Source organism: Saccostrea cucullata, unplaced genomic scaffold (genome assembly GCF_032062105.1).
Source record: "Saccostrea cucullata isolate Sc308-1 unplaced genomic scaffold, CSIRO_AGI_Scuc_v1 ctg106, whole genome shotgun sequence".
In the NCBI taxonomy this organism is placed as follows: domain Eukaryota; kingdom Metazoa; phylum Mollusca; class Bivalvia; order Ostreida; family Ostreidae; genus Saccostrea; species Saccostrea cuccullata.
In genome coordinates this window covers 168706-183988 of record NW_026927985.1, presented here as the reverse complement: position 1 = coordinate 183988, position 15283 = coordinate 168706, and the positions used below count along the sequence as shown (strand labels likewise).

Below are 15283 nucleotides of genomic sequence, written 5' to 3'. Positions count from 1 at the left end.
GTGAAACTGATGCGCAGAAATTCTCCTCAGAACCAGTTAGAGAATACGTTATCAGAGAAGAAAGAAATGGAGACTCAGCTTAAGGAGTGTATAGAAGATCTGCAGCGTCGTCTCAATCAGCTGGATACTGACAAACAGGCCGGGGAGAAGAGGCTCCAAGATAACCTTAGTCAGCTCCACAAAGACCTCATTGGTGAGCCTCCATCATCTGACAACTTGTATAGATAACTCATTATATTACAAAGATTGGCCATTGTGTCCCCCAAACAAAGTTTGGGGACATATTGCTTTTACTGGTGCTTCTACAGTGAAACCTGTCTTCTTCTAAATGAAATAAAAATTAATTTTGGGTTAGACAATGGGTCGAATTACCCAATGTTGAACATTTCTAAACATTTATATTGTCATTGTCATGTGAATTTTATTGAAAAAAATACTCATTTTCATGAGGTTTAGAGTACACATGTATTTAGTTGTCACCACAATTTTCTTGTGTTATTCTGAAATATTCTGTGAATTAAATGTAGTACATGTACTATTGCCTTTCTTTTTTCCCAAAATGCAGCTAGTGCGGTGAATGAAGGTAGAAAATTCATTAGTGATGCAATGCAGCAGGTGGAAAACCCAACACATATTCCTGTTAGATGTACTGCAGGTAAAAAGATCAATAAAAAGAAAAGTTCTGTTCTTAATTTATTCTGATCATGAGTTACTATGAGATAGACTATATGAATGATTTGTACTTTCAGAATTCCTATTGCTGAGAGCTGAACCTGTTCTCTCTTCCCTTGAGAATCTCAAAACAGCCCAAAATGTATACACACAAAACCAAACAGGTACATGTATTTTTGTTTTCTGTCTTTTCTTCCAGACAGTGAAAACTGCACTTGTAGACAAAGAGAAATACATTACAACTTTAAAAAGAGAAATACATTACAACTTTAAAAATTCCTTACTCAAATCCATTCAAAACAAACTTTCATGCATATGTATGAGATGGTGATATAATAAAGTCCATGCACTTGTATAGAGTACCAGTCCAGATGGAGACTGAGTTACTAGTCATCACTTCAGAGAATTACTTGATCCTGGGGTATTTTATATCATCAAGCCCCTCTTTACCTTTCTTGTCATTTTATGGCTGTTTATTTTTCAGATCTGGAGGCTCTCTTGACGACCATCACTAACTTTAGCCATAACATGAGTGACTGTGTAATTAATGGAATCGCCACCTCCCACTCCGCTCAGCTAGAGGCTGCAGAAGGTACACTTCAGATATAGCGATAGAATGATGATAGATAACAAATGAAGCAAATCTGTTCTCTATGAACAGTAAGAGAAATGATGTAATGATCAATCAATCTTGGGGGGAAAAATGGGTTCAAAATAGGAAAAAAAGACATTATTAACAAGTTTTTTTGTGATTTTATGAATTCAGAGTAATATTTGAGACAAAAGCTTTGCTATAAGAAAAATTCACATACTGAGAATAATATTGCTGACCAATTATTTTTTTTACAAAACAAGAGAATTTTGTTTCTGAACTTTAGAATGTGTAATTTTAACATGATAACAATGGATTTTCCCCCTCGAATAATTATAGATTTGATGTCTGCCTGTCTGTCGGCTGGAGAGAGTGGCCTAGAGGTTCTGAATTCTGTATCAAAAGGTGGGTATCTGCCCAAAGAACTAATTCTGTTCTTAAACTATTAACTTTTTATAACAATGCGAGAGACTTTTTAACTGGTAAAATAATTGAAGTATAATAGATTGCTTTTCAATATTTTTAGTTCATATGAGTCAAAAGCTCAATAAGCTCTACACTTGTGGTCGAAATTTGTCAATTGTCTGTATTGAAATTATTATAGTTGTAATCAACTTTTAACAATTTTATTTTCTTCTGATTTATTGAGCTGAAATGATATAAATGAAAACAAAGAACATATGAAAATCTTTTCTATGAAAAATTATGAATGATGTCTTTTTTGCTCACCTGAGATGAAAGCTCAAATGAGATTTCTGATTACCCATTGTCCCACATTTGGTCCATCTGTCTTTATAGGTCTGCCCATCTTTAAACTTTTCACTTTTTCGTCCTTTTCTCAAGAACCACTGGACCAATTTTTAACAAAAGTTGGTGCTAACCATCCTTGGATAAAGGGGATTTTAAATTGTTAAAAAGGGGAGATAATCAAGAAAAGGCAAAAAAGGTTGGGATACTAAATAAAAAAAAATCTACTCAAGAACCACTGGACCAGAAAAGTTGAAACTTATGTGGAAACATCCAAGATGTTTGAAATAAAAATTGTTGACAAAAGATTTCAATTTAATTTTTTAATGTTGAGTAAATAAGAGGGCTTTGGAAACAGACACCATGTATACAGCTTACTGGTAATTGGAATCACATTTGAATACAAATGAATAATTTTAAAACACAGGTGGATCTATTCAGTCAGAAGTCGAGAAATCCACAGATAAAGTAAAGCAGCTGATCAAGCTAGCAGAAGACTTGGTTCCCAAGATGGTGGATGTGAAGGAGCAGGAGATAGGAGACCTTGTGGAGAATGAGATGAACTCCACTCATGTTGTGTTAGAGCAGGCAGCAAAGAAAATAGAGGTCTGCTTATATAACCTTAGAACATAGTGAAAAGAGGTGTTTTTATACTGTAAGATAACAATGATTTTAGTGCACAGTAACTGTAATGGTTGGGGCCGTGGATATCGGCCTGGATAGCTATTGGTAGAACACCTGACTGGAATGCAGGGGTCCCATTTCATCCCGGTTGAGCCATACATTTTCTTCCCTCCTGTTACATTACCAGGATAAATCTAACAAGTCTCAGAGAAGTTCTGTTTTGTTTACTGGTTTCTTGATATTGGAATTTTTTTTTTGTCTAACCATTTATTTATCTCATTGAAATCCATATTTTTACATAAAATATAACAGGTATGGTAAATGTAGATATATAATGTGTTTAAACTGATCCAGTAGAAAGTAATCCTGTTGGGATTAGTCTTTTCTCTGACTGTTTGCAGGAGATGCTCCACCAGACAAGGAAGGACATGTCAGGTGTAGAGCTGACTGTCAATGAGAGTATTCTAGATTCCTGTACCGGTCTCATGAAGGTCAGTCTTATACTATAGCATACAGACATTTTGTCCAGAAAGTCTCACTGAGATAACTGGTACTTTACTAAGTATATAGTCCTGCCATATTAACCCGGCACGTTAAGTCATTTCTGATCCAAACTAATTTTTAATTCAAACGGTAGTTCACCTGATTGAGGCAAAGACACAAGTGAGCTTTTCAGATTGAAGACAGCCATGCATCCATCTTCCGGGTGTCATTTGTTTACTTTTCACATTTCAATTTCCCCATCAAGAATCACTCAACCAATTTAAAGCTAACTTGCAAAAAGCATCCTTGGGTGAAGGAGATTTAAATTTGTTCAAATGAAGGGTCACACCCTCTCCCAAGGGAAGATGATTAATTTATTAGTCTACATGATAAAAAAAATTAAAAACCATGACGTGTGATTAGATATCACCCATTGCCTAGTTTCGTGGTTGAATACTTTTAAACAAACTAATTTTTTTAAAAATTGGATTGCTCAATCCAACATATACTCCGTTGCAGATCTTCACACATTTTTGATTCTATGTTTTCTACTGACTTATCAGTTACATCTTGTGAGGTATCATCTGCATACATATTTACAAGAGAGTGTTTCAGTGATTGTGGATAGTCATTTATGTACAAGATAAAAAACTGGGCCTAAAATTGAACCTTGAGGAACCCCAATTGTAACACAATGTACGAGGGGTGATCAAAAAGTTCGCGAACTAATAGAATAACTTCCATAAAAGAAACAATATTTGGTTTTAATATTGATTATATTTTAAATTAATCCTCTCCGATTTTAATGCACATCAACCACCGTTCTGCGCATGCGTGAATCACGTGATATTGGCGGTCACGTGACCCCCTCCGTAGCGTTCTGTCACAAAAGCTGAAAGATTTTTCAGAGTTTTATATTTCTTTCCATGTAAGTTAATTTTTAGAACAAGAACATTTCTTTTGTCAGAAATGGTCATATCTCTGCAACAGAATGGGTGCGTAATAATATCCTTTCCGAAAATAAGCATGGCGACCATTAAAACACAAATCTTCTGTCTCGGGAGAGACGTTTATTCAAGGTGGATAGAGAATGGGTGCCTCCTTTTTCTCATATCTAATATGTTTAAAATCTAAAGTAAACGATATCTTAGGTATTTAATAATTATATTATTGTTCAAATATTCAACTGTTTTTCAAAGTTTAAATTGGAGGTCTTTGATAGCAAATTGCTTAATTAAAAACACATATCTATTCAAACTTGCTTTCACTGGGCAACATGACAAGTGTCATATTTAACCATCTGCCTTCCTTCACTAAAACGATCAATCCAATCACTGATTAAATTTATAGGAAGTCATTTATCTCAATAAACCATGTACAAATTATTTTATGATACTGCATAGTGATTTCTAAGATATACAATAAATTGTACAATCATTTGTTGAACGAGTTCGACTGAGACAACCATTTTTCGTAACAAGTGACCTACATAGTGACGTCATTTTCACATTGTGACGTCACAAACAAGGAGAAAAACTTTATTCAACATATGCTATTAATAGAACTTGTGTATGGCTATGTGTGTACCAAATTTTATTCTAATCTGAATTGTGGTTTTGTAGATATAGAGATAGTTCGCGAACTTTTTGATCACCCCTCGTAATTGCATTATGAGACTACCTTTGTAAATTTGACCCTTTTTTAGCATTTCCATTTTTAAATTAAGATTTAAATCAAATTAAAGATAATTTCTAGAATTTCAATCTGACAATATTACCCAACTCTGATTTATTTAAGAAAATTGTTTTAAAGTGTGCTGTGTAAATAATAAATTAACCTGAAAATGTTTTTTTTTTTATTCAGGCTATCAAAGTACTTCTTGTCAAATCACAAGATCTGCAAAAAGAAATCGTGGCACAGGGAAGGGTAAGTTAAACTTGGTTGTAGAAAAGAGAAAACAATTTGATCTTGTTTAATACTTTTCATTGGTTGAAATATTTTGTTTAATACTTTTCATTGATTGAAATATTAAGAAAATGTCTTTTTCAAGTCATATGATTGCATTTATGAGAAGAGGGTGCTTATAACATTTTCTTTAAAACAGAGCAATGACATAGGAACTGCCATTGACAACACTTGTTTCTGCAAAAATTAGATTTTCAGTTTAACCTCATTTTACAATGTGCTCCAAATGGTTTCATTGTTTCTTAATCATCTACCTCATTTTTTTATCCTCAATATCAATAAAATCTAAGAAGACTTTTATAGAATGCCTATTAGATATGACCCTTGTGGGACACCTATAAATGTTTTTCCCTTGTATTGAACATACTTTATTTAATCAACTCCTTTCAAATACAAAAAGATTTCACAAAAGACGCTGTAACATTCATATTTTCATTATAATCAATCAAGCAGAAAATATCAGTGATGAGAATTCTTCACTTTCCTCTTCTGTTGTAGGGTACATCTAGTGTTAAGGAGTTTTATAAGAAGAATCACAGGTGGACGGAGGGTTTGTTGTCCGCTGCTAAAGCCGTCGGCTGGGGAGCCACCTCACTGTTGTAAGTGTTAGTGTTGTGTTTTATGAGAATCATCGGGTTGGTACTGTGATTGGTTATTAGGGCCCCGCTCGGCGGGCGCCCTATAGTGATAAGTCTGTCCGTCCGTCCATCCAGCTGTCCGTCCGTCTGTCCGTCTGAAATCTCTCTCTCTCCTTGGCCCAATCTGGCTCATACTTCACTCACAGAGTGCCGTTGGGTAACCGGTGTGCAGTGACCTTGAACCATATTTCTAGGTCAGAGGTGAAGGTCAAAGCAGAATTATATGAAAAATCCTTGTCCGGAGCATATCTTCTCTCTCCTTGGCCCAATCTGGCTCATACTTCACCCACAGAGTGCCTTTGGAGAACTGGTGTTCAGTGACTTTAAACCATGTTTCTGGGTCAAAGGTCAAGGTCATAGCAGAATTATATGAAAAATTCTTGTCCAGAGCATATCTTCTCTCTCCTTGGCCCAATCTGGCTCATACTTCACCCACAGAGTGCCTTTGGAGAACCAGCATGCAGTGACCTTGAACCATGTTTCTGGGTCAAAGGTCAAGGTCATAGCAGAATTATATGAAAAATTCTTGACGGAGCATATCTTCTCTCTCCTTGGCCGAATCTGGCTCATACTTCACCCAGAGAGTGCCTTTAGGTAACCAGCGTGCAGTGACCTTAAATCATGTTTCTAGGTCAAAGTCAAGGTCATAGCAGAATTATATGAAAAATCCTTGTTCAGAGCATATCTTCTATCTCCTTGGCCCAATCTGGCTCATACTTCACCCACAGAGTGCCTTTGGGTAACCGGCATGCAGTGACCTTGAACCATGTTTCTTGGTCAAAGGTCAAGGTCATAGCAGAATTATGTGAAAATCCTTGTTCGGAGCATATTTTCTCTCCTATTAGTCCAATGTTGCTCATACTTCACTCAAAGAGTGCCTTTGGTCAGTGAATATGCAGTGACCTTGAACAAAGTTTCAAGGTCAAGGTCAAGAATAGCCTCTCTTTTTAAAGTCTTTGTTTGCTGCATTATTTCTTTCCCTTAAGTCCACTCAGCCTCAAACAAATTGACTGGATATGGAACATTTGTGATTTTCCTCCAATATTATGGTAGAGGATATGCAACATTTTTCATAGAGGATAAATTTCTTAAAGTTTTTTTTTTATTGTATTATTTTTCAGGGATTAATACTTTTTGTCCCCTTTAATCTCAAACACCTTCAAAAGTAGAGGTACTGTGAGCAATGAGCTTACTAAATGATATCCCCCGCCTCCCATATGATTATAATGGAAAAGTCCATGTTTTACTATGTGGGGATAAGAGATGGGTACCTCAAAGCGTAACAGATAGACGGACGGACAGACGGACCGATGGATGGACATACCGATTAGAGTATACCCTCCCACTTTTCAAGTGGGGGGTATAATAAACCCTTTTCAGCTATGTTAATTTTCATGTTCATTGTTAAAAGTGGGGCCCTTTGAGATGGCTACCATCTCAATGATATCTAGTTATCTCTGCCTTAAAAATTACAGAATGTCTCAAAATATTGTGAATGGATTTCCTTCAAAGGTGTTAAAGGCAAATCAAAACCTATAGTTTTAGGTCTTCTGAGTCAATCAGGTAACATATTGCTAACTTTTTTGCCCTCGTCTGACATCTAGCAATATGCTTTAGTCGTAAACTTTTAAACATTTTTAGCTTCCTGAATCTTCCCTATAAGTGTTGAACCAAGTTCAACAAAGTTTTGAGGTAACATCTATTGTTAAAGGGGAACCAAAATGTAAATTTCATAATCATTGTTTCTTTCCTATTGAAGTTTGAATTCTTTCCCTTGAAAACATGTTCATTTTAGACAAGATAACTTCTTAAAAGCATAAAAATATATGTGTTATAATGCTGTTTAAAAAATTAGAATCTTTATAGTACATTAGTTATGAGATGAGATAAATTTTCAGTTGAACAAACAAAGAACTTTTCTGTGTGTTTCAGAGATGCTGCAGATAAAGTTGTGAAAGGAGAAGGAAAGTTTGAGGAGCTGATTGTCTGCTCCAATGAGATAGCAGCCAGCACTGCTCAGCTAGTGGTGGCCTCAAAGGTCAAGGCTGACCGCAAGAGCAAAAAACTCTCCGAGCTGTCCGAGGCCTCCAAAGGGGTCTCAAGCTGCACTGGAAAAGTGGTAGGATCTGCCCGGGAAGCTGCACAGATCATTGAAGAACAAAGTGAGAAAAAAGAAATATCATCCTATGATTACACAAAAATTTGATACATGAAATATCACTAATGCAAAATTTAACGGGGGCTGAAATTAATTGATCTGAAATATGTGAGCTATTGGAGGTATTACTTACATTTTACATTTTAATTACAGGCCTGATGGATTTTACAAAACTGAACTTGATGCAAGCAAAAAAAGAGGAGATGCAGTCACAGGTACTAAATATTCTGCTGCAAGACAAGAAATGCTTAAACATGGAGCTATGAACACATCTCTTCAAATTATAATCATGTTAGATGAATCTTACAATAAGCAAAAACATTTGCTTGTTCTCAAGAAGAACTATGCCAAAAATGTTGACACTTACCGGGTATATGAAAACTTCTTGACTAATGCTAGATTCAAAGCATGACCCTCAGGAGTAAGGGTAGGGCCACAATGGGCAATCAACATTTTACATAGGTAGACACATAGATTTTACAATGGTTTTACATAATTTACTCAGAAAAAACTGAAGTGTTGAAGTTTGATCAAATGATAACCCCTAGGGGTGAGGTAGGGCCACAATGGGGGATCAAAATTTTTACATTGGAATATGTAGATAAGAATCTTCAAAATTCTTCTTCTCAAGAATAGTAAAGCTATTTTAGTCATTGATTTGGAAACATCCTTAGATAGTGTTGATTCATATTTGTACAAATCAAGACCATTGAGGTGGGTGGGTCAGTTTCAGAGTTTAAGATATAGAATAGCATAGGAAAAATTCTCTAAAATATTCTCCCCAAGAACAGCAAAGCCACATTCAGTTACATTGATAAAGAAGTATTTTGAGGTAGTGTAGATTCAATTTTTTCAATAATGACCGTGAGAGGTAGGGTTGGGCTACATCTGTAGGAATGTCTAATAGAAAAATTCTGTGTTATGTGAATAAAATTTTGTATAAATAAGAAATAAATAAAAAATTCTGTTGATGAGGAACAGCAGGATATTATTGATGTAGGTGAGCTTTATGGCCCATGGGCCTCCTGTTTGTTTGCTTGTATCATCTGTCCTTATGTGGCAAGTCTTTCTTAATGATTGGAAAAATAAGACACTACCAGATCTGATATGATCAACAAAATTAATATCAATTTGCTATATTATGATTTATGATAAAGTTCTGATCAGTTTTTGTTCATTTTAGGTTCGAGTTCTGGAGCTTGAAAAGGAACTGGAGACTGAGAGATATAAACTAGGTCAAGTGAGAAAAAGACACTACCAGCTGGCTGGGGAAAGTGAAGGATGGGAAACGAATGAGGTAAGAAAAAATAGGAGGGATGGCCATTCATTATTGGTGAACCAGTCACTCAGGTGGGGTGATGCTAATGAGTTTAGAAAATTTGTAATCAGGTGGAAAAAATAATATAAGTGTAACTTTGACCACAATGTCCTGAAAATTTAATTTCAAAATATTTAAATAAAAATTCCTGAATTGTTAGCATTTTCACCTTCTAAAGTTGATACAGAGATAAAAATGATGTCTCTTATGATCAACATCGCAGAGGTTAGTAGTTGGTTTTTGAGATGAGAATCAACAAGTTTTTGTTAAATGAATATTATTAAATGATCGTTGAGTACTGTAGTCTAATTATAATAAAAACCTAACCTCTTCTATCCTTTGCAGTTAGCTATCAAATTTATTAAACAGTGTATAGTAAGCCATAATTTAGACTTATTTTAGTTAAAGTGACAATGCAGAAGGATTTTATGTTACAAATCTTCTGGTACAGTTTTCAAGTTATCTGATACTTCAGGCATGGGGCCAGCTGGTTTTCATTTTTTTTTTCATTGAAGTAAAATTATATAGTGTTCTAATGGTGGGTTTTCATGTCCTATGGACATAATTTTAGGTTATTTCCTTTGAGGGATTTGTTAAGCAAGATAAGCTACAACAAAAATGAGAATTACAGAAAATCATTGCAATAGTTGCACATATGTGTTTTATTTGAGATATTGATTACGTATTTTTGTTTTCTGTTTGGATTTAGCTCACCTCAACAGAGTTGGGGGAGCTTATCTAATATCCTCCGTGTCAGCGATGGAGTCAGCGCCCCAGGTTAAAGTTTTGAATGTGGTTTTCTTTCAGAACCTTTGTTATTCCTACATTGTTATCATAGTTGCATGGATGATATATCTATAAGTACCTGTATGTGTTATAGTAGCAGTCAGGTTGTAACAGTCAGATGTTTCATTTTCCATAAGAATTACCAGTTTTGTGTGTTAAAATCAGGTTTAAGTTTTTGGAACAGGTTAAAGGATTTGGAGCAGGTCTCATTCTCAAGGAACTATAGGTCCTAGCTGGACCAGATTTTCATGGATGTTGCATCTAGAGAAGCACACAATTAATACTAATTTTTACCTTCATTTTCCTTATGACAGATCAGGTAAAAAGTTTTCAGAGCAAGTCAATTCTCAAGGTACTACGTAAGTTAGTGTGACTAAACTTGCATTAATAATGTTTGGATACACTTAATCAAACATTCCTCAGATGCTGGATCTGACTCACTTTTTCCAGATGAGTTTTAAAATAGAGCAGAAGAAAATATACTTTAACCAGTAAACAGCAAGATAGATTTTGTCCCCCTTAAAAAGCATTCTTAATCAGGAAATGCACATTCATACCACCTATTTCAGAATATGAGCAAATATTTTAGTATTATTGAAATGATATTGGAAGCCAGACTTTATGAACCTGAAGTATGCCTTTCAACAGGAAATTATTTACATCGTGTGAGAAAGCTAGATTTTTTTAAATTGGTCAATTTTATAGTTTCCAAAGTACTCCTTCATTGTCAACATTGAATCAGTGATTGGGAAGGGCTTGCGCCATGCGCCATAGTCGCATTGAAGTGAAAAATGGCGCATTGAATCAATCAATATGGCGCCAAGGTGCGCATTCAATTTTTAACGATGTTAATTGGAAATATTTTGCATAGGACTTTTTCTTGTTTTACTTTCGTTTTAAATGCAGTCAATTTAAAACAACAAATCTCATTGGTTGAAACCTGTCAAAAAGTACTTCCGGCTAAACGAAGCGATACTTCATTCATTTGTATGGTAGGGCTGTTCCCTTTCCAAAACTGTCGTAATTTTAACACAAAATACAGGTCAGTTATATTCTAAGCAAGTTCCTTTAAATTTGCTGATTTCATGCGTTAAAAATCAGATTCGGTTAATTAAAAATGTGTTTTCTCTCATATTTCATATTTGTTTGTCACTTTGTTATTTCTTAAAATGGCCCTTCAGATTATATTGATGGCCCATTCATTTTCAAAATGGCCCATCAAAAATGTTGACAGTTGCGCCATAGTCCCATTGATCATTTTGGCCTTCCCAATCACTGTTGAATTAGAGTTTTAAAATTAGCACTAAAGGTAAACTTATTATGCCCCCAGAAACGAAGTTTCGGGAGTATATAGTTTTTGTCATGTCCGTTCTTCTGTCTAGCTGTCTCTCTGTCTGTCTGTTTGTCGGCAAAAACTTTAACCTTGCCCATAACTTTTGATTTAGTGGAGCTATGAATTTATATATCACATGTGTATTCCTTGTGATAAGACCTTTCTTTTGGTACCACCAAATTTGACCTTTTGACCTTGACCTTGAAGTTTGACCCACTTTTACACAAAAATTTTGCACTTTTACTTTGGTCGTAATATGTATTCTTTTGGAAAGACCTTTCATTGGATACCAACAATCTTGACCTTTTGACCTTGACCTTGGAGATTTTTGTACTTAAGAGAAAACTTTAACCTTGGCTATAACTTTTGAATGGTAAGTGCTTGTGAGAAGACACTTTATTGGATACCAAGAACTTTGACCCTTTGACCTTGACCTTGAAGTTTGACCTACTTTAAAAATACAACCTTGACCATAATTTTTGAAGGGTAAGGACAAGGGCTTTCATACTTCACGAATTTAATCCTTGTGTCAAGACCTTTCATTTGATGTCAAAAACCTTGACCCTTTGACCTTGCAGTTTAACTCACCTTTACCCAAAATTTCCTTACTTTTACTTTGGCCCTAATTTTTAAACAGTTCATTTGAAACCAACAATTTTGACCTTTTGACCTTGACCTTGGAGATTTCCGTACTTGTGAAAAACTTTAACCTTGGTCATAACTTTTGAACTGTAAGGGCTAGGGCTTTCTTACTTTAAAATGTAATCCTTGTGAGAAGACCTTTCATTGTAAATCAACAACTTTGACCTTGACCTTGGAGTTTGACCTACTTTTTACAAACTTTATCCTTGGCCAAAACTTTTGAACAGTTGGGGCTAGAGCTTTCACATTTCACATATTTAATCCTTGTGACAAGACCTTTCATTTGATATCAAGAACTTTGACCTTGACCTTGGAGTTTAACCTATTTTTTATTAACTTTAACCTTGGCCATATTTTTTGAATGGTAAGGGCCAGCGCTTTCATACTTCCCATATGTAATCTTTGAGACAAGGCCTTTCTTTAGAATCAACAATCTTGACCCTTTGACCTTGACCCCAGAGTTTGTGCTACCTTTAAAAATGTCAACCTTGGTCATAATCCTTGAACAGGTGGTGCTTGGGTTTTATATTTCACATTTGTATTTCTTGTGAAAAGGGCTTACTTTAGGTACCAACATATTTGATCTGCTTTCTCATTAACCTTCGCTATGTTGCCATACGAGGGCAGCAGTGTTTCACAAACACATCTTGTTTTTCACATAGTTTTTGACATTGTAAAATATATTATGCACAAAATAATCAATAGAAATCTATGGAGAATTTTAACTTTTTACATCTTCTCCTCTACTACTACAAGAGTACAGAGTACAGAGTGTCATTGAGTAAAGGGAATTTAAGTTTGTTCAATGAAAGGCAACATACTCTTACAAGGGGATATAGTTTTAAAAGAAGTAGTAAAAATTGGGTGGAGTCATTAAAAAATATTTTTCTCATCTGGGCCAGAAAAAATGAAACAGTTTTATTCTCTGTCAGAATGGTTAATATACTCCATCTTATCACAGGTCAAGGAGTATTTCCTCCAGTCTTCATTATGGAAAGGAAAATCTTAAGAGTTTTACTGCACTTCTGATATTTGTCACACTGTGAAGGGATTTCATTTTGATTAATTTCCTTTCACATCGAGACAGAATATCACTTTTATTCAGTAAATAAATTACAGTAACTGTATAACTTTGTTGAAAATGTAATAAAGAAAAAAAATTTAACAGCAATGCCATGATCATTTATAGGGAGTGTAGATTAAATTTTTCAAATTATGCCTCCCCCCTCCTCCTTCGTGGATCACACTGTGCACCACACTGGTGCCAAAATAGGCAATCAATATTATGTAAGAAAAAGTAAAAAAAAAAAAAAATTTAAATCATTTTGCAAGGAACAGCATAGTGATGATTAGTCATATTTTTTTATGGAAACATCCTCAGGTATTATGGATTCAAGTTTGTTCAAATCATGAACCAATTGCAACCCCCCAACCCCCTTCCAGGACAAGCGAGGAGCCGAATAAGTGTAATTTACGTATACATAAGAAAAAATATTTTTTTAAAAATCATATGGAAGCATCTTTAGTCATGTAGATCAAGATTGTTCAACTCTTGATCCCTTGAGGTAATGGAGGGAGCTGCTATGGGCCAAATTGTACATGTATGAATACGTAGGAAAATTCTTCAAAATCCTCTGCAAAACAGTAAAGCTGTGATAAGTCATGTTTATTTTAAAGTATCCTCAGGTACATGTAGTTGAGATTCATTTGTTCCAATCAAATGACTTATTGTGGACTGCAATATAGCTCAAGTGCCTCTTGTTTTACTAGCCATTCATTACATGATGTAGCATTAGGCATGGGTCTGCTTGTGTCATTAATGTTTGCTATTAGTAGCAGATATTCTGTTGAAGAAAAAGTCCTTTTTTGTAACAAGCATGAACAACTATAAATGATCTAAAAAATGTGTCTTCATTCTTATTTGGTTTTATTTGAATTGAATAATAAAAAGTTTATAAAAGGGCCACTATTGGAAAAAGAATTTTAACAAATGCAATATTTGGGTAGAAAATGCATGACAGTTTAAGTGTTATGTGAGCCCAGTCAGCATGAAGAGTGTGTGGTTATTGTAAAATATACTGCCTTTTGATACCCTGGTAATGTCATGAGTAAAATATTCTTAAATTATAAAAGATATATTGACTTTTTGAAAGACCTTCAAAATCATGAATTTGGTTTTCCTATAAGTATATTGACAGACTTTTAGAGAAGACCATTAAGTAAATAAATTGAACAATGAAGAATACTTTTTTATAATGTTTTTTTATTTTCTTTTTTTTCAGAAGTCTTGACAGAAGAGAGTCTTTTGAATCTAGATGTCACTATATGGGATGTGACTGGTGAAAAATCATACTGTCTGAATAAAAAAGAAAATCCACTTGAATATCCAGCTGAATAAAAGCTAGTTTAATTGTGCACAAGTAAACTCATTCTCATTTCTGTATTTGTTTAAACTGGCAAAGCATATCTTTTTTTATCATTACTCATTTCAATATTAAATTTTTAAACTTTTTTTTCCTAACCTAGAAAGACATTTGTTTGGTAAATAAAGGATAGACTTCCTTGAAAAATGTTGGTATATATTGTTACATGCATATACATGTATATAGGATGTATGTACCATATTCTAAATGGTCAGTAAAGAAGACTGAGAAGAGTCGGGGGGGGGGGGGGGGGGGGGAGGACTAAAAGAAGAAAGGAAAAAAATTTCATTCTTTATATTGTTCTTTTTTTAAAACTATCTTACTTGCTATAGCCTAAAAGCCTAAAAAGTATAAAGTTTATTCATTGTTTTGGGAAATTATTTTTATTGTCTAAGAAGACTTCCATGTTGTATTTGAACCACAAAAAATATTTTTATGTATTCTACTAATTGCTTCAAATTTATTTTAATTATATGTTTAAACAAACACAAGTTTGGAAATTGAAACGGGTCATCCATATATAACTTTGCTGAGCACATTGGATATCTCAATAGAATGTTTGACTGAACAAAGGATCTGGAAATTAAAAAAGTGATAAAATTTAAATCACGGAATTTCGCAGTTATGGAATAGAAAACCTGGCCTGGGGGCCATAAAACTCAGACAAGCTCATGTGATCTCAGTCTCACTTTTTCCAAAGGAATGCCATTGTGGAATAGTGAAACTGAGATCAAAAGTGAGCTTGTCTTAGTTTTTATGGCCCCCAGGCCAGGGGTTTTGATGTTAGGGTGGAACTCAATCAAAATAGGGAAAAATGCATTATTTCTTTGAAAATCTTTAACTCTTCTCCTGGGTATAGATGTATCTTAAACAGATTGAGTGCATGGTTTTATTGAACAAGG

At 34.6% G+C, this 15283-nt stretch overlaps 1 protein-coding gene across 3 annotated transcripts in view; it reads left to right on the top strand.

Moving 5' to 3' along the window:
• The window catches only part of LOC134276086 (huntingtin-interacting protein 1-like), a 45304-nt gene extending 30687 nt beyond the window's left edge, over nt 1-14617 (top strand). For 2 of the 3 annotated variants that reach the window (XM_062758370.1, XM_062758368.1), the window contains exons 20-33: nt 31-193; nt 566-655; nt 750-836; nt 1157-1264; nt 1604-1669; nt 2439-2617; nt 3037-3126; nt 4982-5044; nt 5582-5682; nt 7654-7883; nt 8033-8094; nt 9063-9176; nt 9907-9974; nt 14241-14617. In XM_062758370.1, coding sequence (XP_062614354.1) covers nt 31-193; nt 566-655; nt 750-836; nt 1157-1264; nt 1604-1669; nt 2439-2617; nt 3037-3126; nt 4982-5044; nt 5582-5682; nt 7654-7883; nt 8033-8094; nt 9063-9176; nt 9907-9939 — 1386 coding nt within the window. In that variant the 3' untranslated portion in view covers nt 9940-9974; nt 14241-14617. The remainder of the gene's footprint in view (nt 1-30; nt 194-565; nt 656-749; nt 837-1156; nt 1265-1603; nt 1670-2438; nt 2618-3036; nt 3127-4981; nt 5045-5581; nt 5683-7653; nt 7884-8032; nt 8095-9062; nt 9177-9906; nt 9975-14240) is intronic. The other variant, XM_062758369.1, reaches the window with a different exon arrangement.
• Nucleotides 14618-15283: the final 666 nt, after the last annotated feature.